Source organism: Anabas testudineus, chromosome 7 (assembly GCF_900324465.2).
Source record: "Anabas testudineus chromosome 7, fAnaTes1.2, whole genome shotgun sequence".
Taxonomy (NCBI): Eukaryota; Metazoa; Chordata; class Actinopteri; order Anabantiformes; family Anabantidae; genus Anabas; species Anabas testudineus.
Window position 1 is genome coordinate 24,380,153 of NC_046616.1, and position 8,925 is coordinate 24,389,077.

At 40.0% G+C, this 8,925-nt stretch overlaps 1 protein-coding gene across 3 annotated transcripts in view; it reads right to left on the bottom strand.

The window, feature by feature from the left end:
* LOC113167307 (nucleolar protein 4-like) overlaps nt 1–6,639 on the bottom strand; it is a 109,906-nt gene extending 103,267 nt beyond the window's left edge. Inside the window, exons 1-2 of one of the 3 annotated variants that reach the window (XM_026367810.1) lie at nt 6,351–6,639; nt 5,097–6,158 (exon numbers count right to left, since the gene is read on the bottom strand). In XM_026367810.1, the coding sequence (XP_026223595.1) occupies nt 5,097–5,516 (420 nt within the window). In that variant the 5' untranslated portion in view covers nt 5,517–6,158; nt 6,351–6,639. The other 2 variants (XM_026367809.1, XM_026367811.1) reach the window with 2 other exon arrangements.
* Between the last annotated feature and the right edge of the window lie 2,286 nt (nt 6,640–8,925).

Genomic DNA, 8,925 nt, shown 5'->3' on the forward strand with positions numbered 1-8,925 from the left:
CTTATATATGGATCACTATTGAGTCAGTCACGCAGTAGAACACGGGAATAGACGTTTAACATTAACGAATCAATGGTGCTGAAGTGGAGGCAGCAACAAGATGGCTAAGTAAAGAAGACTAAACAGAGTTTCTGAGGGTACAAAGCGAGATGGCTACAGTTGGAGGACAAACTCCTATCTTTTCTTTATGTAACTGAAAGAAACTAAATTAACAAATAATACACATCGTTACACATTTGGTATGTTACACTCGCACACGCTAGCTTGACTTGAATGAAGCTAATTACAATAACACGCACACGTAATTTATCACGTTTATCACAACAGGTAACAACTAACATACTTCTAATGACAATAAACATGTTAATACTTACAAAGACAAATGCTTTTCCAAGGCACAAACGTATAAATCACACTCAGCATATACATGAACCAGTTGGTTTTACTGTGGAAACTAAACTAGCTTAATTTACTGACGAAGAAAATACGTCAAAGCTGTACTATTGAACAGAGAGTGGAAAGAGCGCTCACTCTGCAACTAATTATCTTAACAAAGATCAACTAAAAAACACAACTCTCACTCTGATACATTTTTAAGAACAATACTATAATACTTTTTAGCTGCCTTTGTCACAACTTATTGTTATTCATTTATCACTTGAACTGAAAGGCATGATGGCAATCTACTAATGAAGTTTGACGACCTCTCTGTGTGAGGATCCGCCGACTACCTTTCAGGCTGACCTCTTATTTTGAAGGTCCCGTTTCCGAGCGGAATGGTGTTCATGCAGCAGCTTGACATTCGTTAAACCGGTTGATTGCACCTGTTGTGCACCCGACAAACTCATGACAAACTAGTGTGGAGGACTTAAAGTACTCGATGGCTGAGGATTCTGCTACATGGATTATTGCTTTGGAGTATGGACTGTGATACTTTTTCTCGGTTTGTGTTTTGTTGAATGCCGGTGTTTTTCGTTGGATTATCTGTTGGATTATTTTGGATTTCCTATTGGAGCAACGGGTTTGGATTATCTGTTTCAAGGACTTTGATTTCACCAGGTATTAATATTGACTCCTTTTTTTTCTAAAGAAAAGTCTGCTCAGCTGATGCTGGCGCTGTAGTTTTGTTTGTGTGCCGCAATAAACGCACTGAACTAAGTAGATTGCTTCGGCCTTATTATTGGTCCTACTAACTCCTTGTTTATATTCCCTTTAGCGCAGCTCCATCTAATGTTATGCATAACGTAACGCCAACCTCTGCTGTAGCGTCTATTCTATGCGCCTTATAATGCGGTGCGCCTTATATATGAAAAAAGTTTTAAAATAGGCCATTCATTAAAGGTGCGCCTTATAATGCGGTGCGCCTTATATATGAAAAAAGTTTAAAAATAGGCCATTCATTAAAGGTGCGCCTTATAATGCGGTGCGCCTTATAGTGCGGAAAATACGGTACTTAGCTCAACTGTTTCATATGGGACTTTAAGCAAAAGGGCTGATTATATTTTGTTTTCCTATCAGTAAAAACAATTAGACCCAGTATTTCCCTTGTAATAGTACTGAACGGAACAGTCTGTGTTTAAAAAACTATACAGCAGATATGCATTTTAGAGCCCATCTCTTTTTTCATTCTTCTTTTTTAAAAGCCTCTAATTAGTAAAAAGTACTAGTAACTGATTTGACTGCCATTTGTGAACTGCTGCAAAACAGTACTCAGTCACTTCTTGTCTTACATAAAAGACAAGCTTTTCGTATCAGCTACTTATGCCTAAACAATAACATTTATTTTTTAACAACATTCTCACTGCACCAACACATTTAGGTCTAAAAGGGGTTTTAATGTTTAATGACTGTCCTCTTTAGTTTAATGGTACCTAAGAAAAACCAGAATAAAAAGTCTATCTTCGCCTAAATGCATATCAGCAAGGGTTTAGAGTTTATTTATTCACCCCTAGATAGATTATTGGGAAGTTAAGTCACATAAACTGTACTTCTTTCCTTTTCGTATAGTGAAATGTTTCAACCTAAGAAAAAAGAAGTCCTCTGAAAGTACTTTTGTTTGCATTAATTAACTCTAGAAAAAATTGTCATTAATGGCCATTTTCAAACTTATTACATGCCAACAAAACTCTACATAAACATTTTATTCAGAAGTCATTATGGGTTCAGTCTAATAATTCTGGCTCTTTAATAAAACAACTAGTTGTAATTTTTGACATTACTGCTCCATTATTTAGATGTTGTGGGCACTGATTGACAGGTGTGATTGACAGTTGACTGCCTACTGCTCTCTTCAGCTCCTGCACTCACGCTGAGTCGGACTTTCAGGGTTTCTGTCTTTATACTAAATAGTCATTTTTTTTCAGAAAGACACTGTGAATGTGGTTAAGGAATTAATAAGATGCTCAAAGATGCTGTCATGACATTGAATAGAACTGGATATCGGAATACAATAAGGTTCCCAATTTACTCTCTATGAACCTCTTTCAGAGCCACATATTCTTAGAAAATGTCTTTAGAATTCTACAAAAATGACCCAGATGGTCTGCAGGCTTTTGCATTTTTGTCCCAATAGAATATATGTACTAGCGCCAAGCCAACTGGCTTCCCACTGCACATGTAAATGGGATAAAATAACATATATGGTTTATCAAATAGTGATAATAAAAAAAATTGGGAGGGGATTATACTGTAGTTTTTAAAGAAGCTTCTTTTCCTATGATTTTTCATGGGGATTTTTTAATATATATATGTATATTTGTGATTACACCTTCTGCTGGGGGAGCGATATGGTACCCACGTTGTGCCAGGCTAATCGTTTATTTAAAGAGGGTGGAAGTGAATCATAGCATTGCACTAGAGGAGGAAAGAAAATAGGTCTCAAACAGGTGTCCCGTTTTCCCCCAAATGGTATTGTCACTTGTCTATTTCATAGCACTACAATTCACTACATTCATCACATCACATTCATCAAGATAAACACTGAATGAAGATTCCCAGTTCTGAAACCCCTGATGCTAAACTGAATATGAAATAATTTGGGACATTAGCTTAGTGGTTACCATGCAAACCAGAACCCCACACCTTAATCATCTCCACAGCAAAGCTGCATTGCATCAGCCTGACTATCCACTACAGATAGAAATTATTTTAACTGAACTGTATCTTTTTGAAATTACAGTTAAACAACAGATAACAAAATCATTTCTACATAATACAGCAGTGTTTGACAAACAAAAAAAGCCCTTTTCCCCCCTTTCATTCAAACCTTTGTGTTATCTCACTCTGCTGCATTTTACTGTCAATATGTGGCCTTTGGTTTAAAATACCAGCAACATGCAGGCCAAGGCTATCTCCAGTCACCCACAAAAACAATAAAGAAACAAAGTGTTAAAAAAATGAACATCCAAGCAACATCCTGTAGCAGCCCAGAGGATTCTGCTTCAAAAAACAACAGACATGCAGACAACTGACATGACACAAGACATTTCAGTTCTGTTAGTTAGTCCTGTCATGCAGAAATGACAGCACACTCACTGAGTGACTGCAACACACTGTGCAACAGGTACTCTATGCGCACATTGAAATAAATGGACATACATCAATCAGTAATTAGTATTGCTTATAGATATCACAAACTGTGCATAAGTCACAACACCCAAATCTATATTTTCACTGAGAAAAAAATTCTAATATTAAGTATTAAGAATTAAGTATCTACACTTACTGTATAAACAATCTACTGTACAATCAACCATCTCTGCTGAAATATGTTGATTTAATTTCCTTTTAGCTGCAGAATGTCCAAATTCTTTGATCCATTGTATTCAAGATCTAATTTCCAACAATACAACACAAGGGTGGGTCCTGAATCTCACACTCTGCAGTACCTAAAATCACAAATTAAAACAATGACACTTTACCTTCCCCTTCTTCTCTTACACTTTCTCAGTTTACCGAGAACAAAAAAACCCAGTTGAAATGTAAGAAGTATGAGCAAACTAGAGTTTTATGTTTAAGTCCCATTCCAGTAATAGTCATAGTGTTTATTTTGACTACAATAACATAGCAATCAAAGACATTTAGAATAAACTGAGGAAAATATGTTGCTCAAGAATCACGAGACAGATTTGTGATTCTTGTGAAATAAATCTATAATATCAGTTGGTAGAGCAGTTGTCTACAAACCCTAGGGTTAGTTGTTGGATTCCCGCTTCCTCCTGGCTACCTGTTGATAAGTCCATGGACAAGACACAGAAACCCCATAGTACAGTCATTATGTACTGTCTGGTAGCTGTCCAACCACAATTTCCCCAAGGGGATCAATAAAGTATGTCATTATTATTTTACCCAGAATGTAGGGTAAAACCAATCTGTCATATTCTGTAACTGTATGTGACTTGAATCAACAGACAGTGGTGTTAATATATTTCAGAACAAACTGGACTTGTTCAAGATCCAAAACAAGTTCTGTAGTACTGCTAGAGCCTATAATATGTGTAGCCATATTGATTTCTATAATTATCATATCAGGAGCATTATTTTAGTCATTTACATATTTATATATATACTGGAAACTGATTTGAGAACATGGTGGACTCTGGTGACCTTTAGCTAACAGGCACCTGTCATGATGTCTTACCATATTCTAGAAATAGTTTGATTTCAAAACTAATTAATTGATTATTCAAATAACTAATAATAATAATTATCGCAATAATTAATTGCATCCGTTGTTTTTAGCATCACTAACAAAGGCAGATTTGTCAGTGATGCAGCTTTCCACTATAGTGTGGTAGTCAACCGGGACAGGCTGCTTGAATTAAGAGCAGAGCAAAACTACTACCTAACCACTCCCAGGCTCAGTTCTGTAATGGAACAAGTGTTGGTAGTAGCCATGGCACTGAGCCAGGGAAGTTCTGTAGCACAGCGTCAGGCCATAACACACAGACACAAGCTCACATATATCTTATTTGTTAAGTCAAATAAGGAAAGCCTAACAGTGACGAACACATACGCAACTGAAAGCGGGACACACACGCACGCACGCACGCACGCACACGAGCAGAGCCAAGAGTAAAAGAGGAACATGCACTAACCGTAGCCTTGATGGGGACGTACAGCACCGGTCTATCCGATGAGCCGTTCTTGCCGTCCTGCAGGGTCCCGACCTGGAAGCCCTTGGACTTGACCCAGAATTTAAATTTGGCGTTTATGTGGTTGTTGCTTTTCTCATGCAAAAACACCCCGTTGCTGTTCTCCTCGTCACCCTGGACCAGGGTCTGGAGGATTTTGTTGTATTTACGCCGGGTCACGGTCTTGGTTTTGCCAGAGTCCCCGTATGTCCGCAGGCACCAGTCTTGAAATTCACCGAACATCTCCGCTCCCCCAGCCGCTTCGGACACTGGAACCCTGCTACTGGAACTACGGCTCCTCTGCTGGTTCTGGTGCTGGTGGTTGGTGGTGGTGGTGGAGGTAGTCACTATGTCCGCCACACTGCTGGCTTTTCTCGTTGTCATTATAAAACAGGGTAATCAGGAGGGTTCCTTAGAAAGACTCACTTTGTGTTCGTTAGAATTCGTCAGGATTTGGTTCGGCTGGCCTAGCGAACGTCGCCGAAATCACAGAACCAACAGCAGCTTTTTATCTTTCACCAGTGTGGTGAAATCAACCCAGACTGGGTGATTTTAAAAAAAAATCTAACTAAATATTGAATTTTTCTTCAAGCCTTTAAAACAACCAGTCCAGAGCTTTATATTTCTTCCGCTCTGGTAGAAAAACAACCTCGCTACTAGGTCCCGTTCGTTTTTTAATGTAACGTCTCAGACCGAGCCGTTTGCATCCCACCTCCTCCGCCTTCCTGCTCTCTGCTGTTACGCACCAGTGGATAGCCGCGTACAGAGCGAAAGAGGAAAAGAACCAGCGCTCACTGGGGCGCCGACACGGACACGCTGAACTCCGAACCTGGCCACTGTTGGGACGTCATCTCGGCAGGAACAATGAGAGAGGAGAAGCGCCTGAGAAGCAGGGAACGGTCGGATGGGCGGTGCAGATTGGAGCGGTGTGCCCTCCTCAAACACACCTGTTAGCAGCGTGGGTCGCTTGGCCTGTCCCGTGGGGGATGTCTGTCACCACCTCCCCTCTTCTAACACCTCCTCTTCCTCTTCGGAGGGAGAAAAAAGAAAGAGAGCAGAAGTGAAGCTTAGCTTACCTACGAAGCTCTCACTCTGCCCGCTTGGTAACGGTTTGTCTGGCCGGTCTCCATCACCGAACAAAACCAAACTAGCGGATTGATTTGCCTGTCAGCCGTCTCACTGACAGCGTCACGTTAGCCCTTCTTTCCCGGTCCTCACCTTCTGTCTTTATTCGTCCTCCGGGCTCGGGCTGATGGGAGACGACTGGACACCTGTTGGAGTCCTGCTGGTCTTTCCTCCCGTGGCGCCCTTAAAGTGCTACGCTACGCGTCACCTCCGTCCTCCTCAAGTGAACGGTTATCGTGACGGTACCGGTCCAGCCGGTTGACCCGGGGTCAGTCCACGGTATTTGCACGCGGCGCTTTAAAACAGGAAGTGTGTCCAAAAATGACCAGCACGCGCCCTTTACCGCTGCTGACCTGTAGCGCGAGGAGCGGACGGCTGCAGCACTCTTTACATTTTACTCAGTTCCAACAATTAAATTAAATTAATGGACATTTTCTCATCTGCCACCTTATTAGCATTCTCACTAACTAACCGCATAGCCTTTCAGAGGGTTTCAAACATATTACATTTGTTTAGTTTTAATATTTACGAAATTTTATTTATGTATGCTGCTTTGAATTATTAATAGAATTAATTTATTATACGTGCATAGAGTAGGTATTTTGTCTTCTGTACCTGTTTCCTGTTGTGAATTTAAAAGAAAGAACTGTAGATTTACATTATACAGTATGTTGTAGTATTCATACTGTAGTTTTCCTGATCTATATACAATCAGGCCTGGTACCATAGTGAAACCATGTTCTTATGAACATGAAAAAGAACTCTAACTTTAAAAATGATATGGTCTGTTTCATTTCATGCAGTCAGGACAGCATAACCAAAACTGTTATGGAAAAATGATTTTACGATCATGAACACCAGAAGGAAAGTTCACACTCAGCTGCCGTCTTCCTGAAGGGGACAGGGTTTCAAGTTTCATAGTTCTGGTACATTTTTGTTTTGAGGAATTAGACACTGTTGCAACTGTCCCATAAAGAGGGTGTAACACACTGAAGCGAGGACAAGTGTCTTTATGACCCCAAATCTTCCAAAAGTGATTTAGTGCTCAATCAGTAAAGAAAAAACATGGCATAGGCATTTTTACTAGAATGTGAACTAATACTACAATCTGAACTTTCACTTGTCTATTATCTTTTTAGAAATACCATATCATATAGTTTTCAGCAGAGCAGCAAGCTACCATCAGATGCCTGTTAATTAGCTCTAAGGCTAAGCCCAGACATCCTGGAAGCTAATTTTGATTACTTGTATTTAAGAACTCATTCTTATGATAGCTTATGACCAAGGTGAAAGGTTGGGATGAAGACAGACTTGTTCATTAAAAGCTTTCACTCATAAACAAGATCCGAATAAACTCAAACCCCTCCACTTAGGGCAATGACTCACTCCCAGCCCAAACAGAGACATCTAGTGTTTTCTGCCAGAGAACCATAGCTTCAGACTTGAAAGTGTTGTTTCTCTCTGCAGCTGCTTCATTCTTGACTTGAAACCACCCCAGTGCATGCTTAAGGTCATGGTCTGATGAAGCCAACAGAATCCACATCATCTGCACAGAAAAGCAATTGTAAGGTGCCCGAACTAAAAATTATGTTCCTCCTGGCTGCACTTTAACATCTTTTCCATTAAAAATCATTAATAGGATCTGTAACAACCCCAGTCAAGGTGAATAGAGTGTTTGACTTATTTTTAGTAAATTTTAGTATTCAGTAAATAAATAAATAATAAACAAAAAACCTTCACCTTAAAGTGTATAGCGAAGAAGTCAGTGTTCACCTGACCAGAATGCCAGGACCTAATCAACACAATTGTTTTTTAAAGATGATTCCCAGCTGAGGTGTCTAACAGTCATGTAGCCTTCTTCTGACAGCCAGGTGCAGCCTGCCAGTGTGCTGGACAGAGGAGCATGTTCAGCCAGAGACTGATCAACATATAGTGCTCCATAGAACGCCACAGGAGATCCTTTCTTACCTGTGGCCACAAATCTTTACATAATTTTCTGCTTCTAAATTCAAATAAAACTGCAATGTTGGTCATTGGCCCACCCAGGCACCATCAAAAGTTTGGTCAGTTACCCTTAACTCTTGAAAACTCTTGTGATTTCTCAAAGCTTGACAACCAAAAATGTTCAGGTCACTGTTGAGCCTTGCCTCTCCTTTGAATAGTACATAAAAATATTACCAAGACTTCTTTTAACTTAGTAACAAACAAACAAAATTTGGCATTCCCTATCCATGGTAGCAGAGACCTCAATCATCCACACTCAATTATTGTGATGTTCTATTTTCAGGCTTGCCTGAATCCAATAGTTTAAGTCTTTGAATGGTCCAGAATGACGCTGCTGCTACTACTAGAATTTCAACCAAAGCTAGGAAATGTGTCACGTGTCGGATCTCCTTAACCCTTATACACCACCTTGTGCCCTTCACTCTCTGAATGCAGGGCTCTCGTCTGTCCCCAGCTTTAAAAAGAAGTCAGCAGGATGCACTTTTTCTACAGTGCCCCACTCCTTGGAATAACCTTCCTGCTAACATCAGACAGTCTCACTCTGTAGAGGTTTGTAATTCTAAATTTAAAACTCATTTATAAACCCTAACTTTCAATTTGTGGCAGGTGCTGTTACCAGTACTTGGTTGGTGGGTCGCTTTTAGTCTCGATTAAATAATAAATC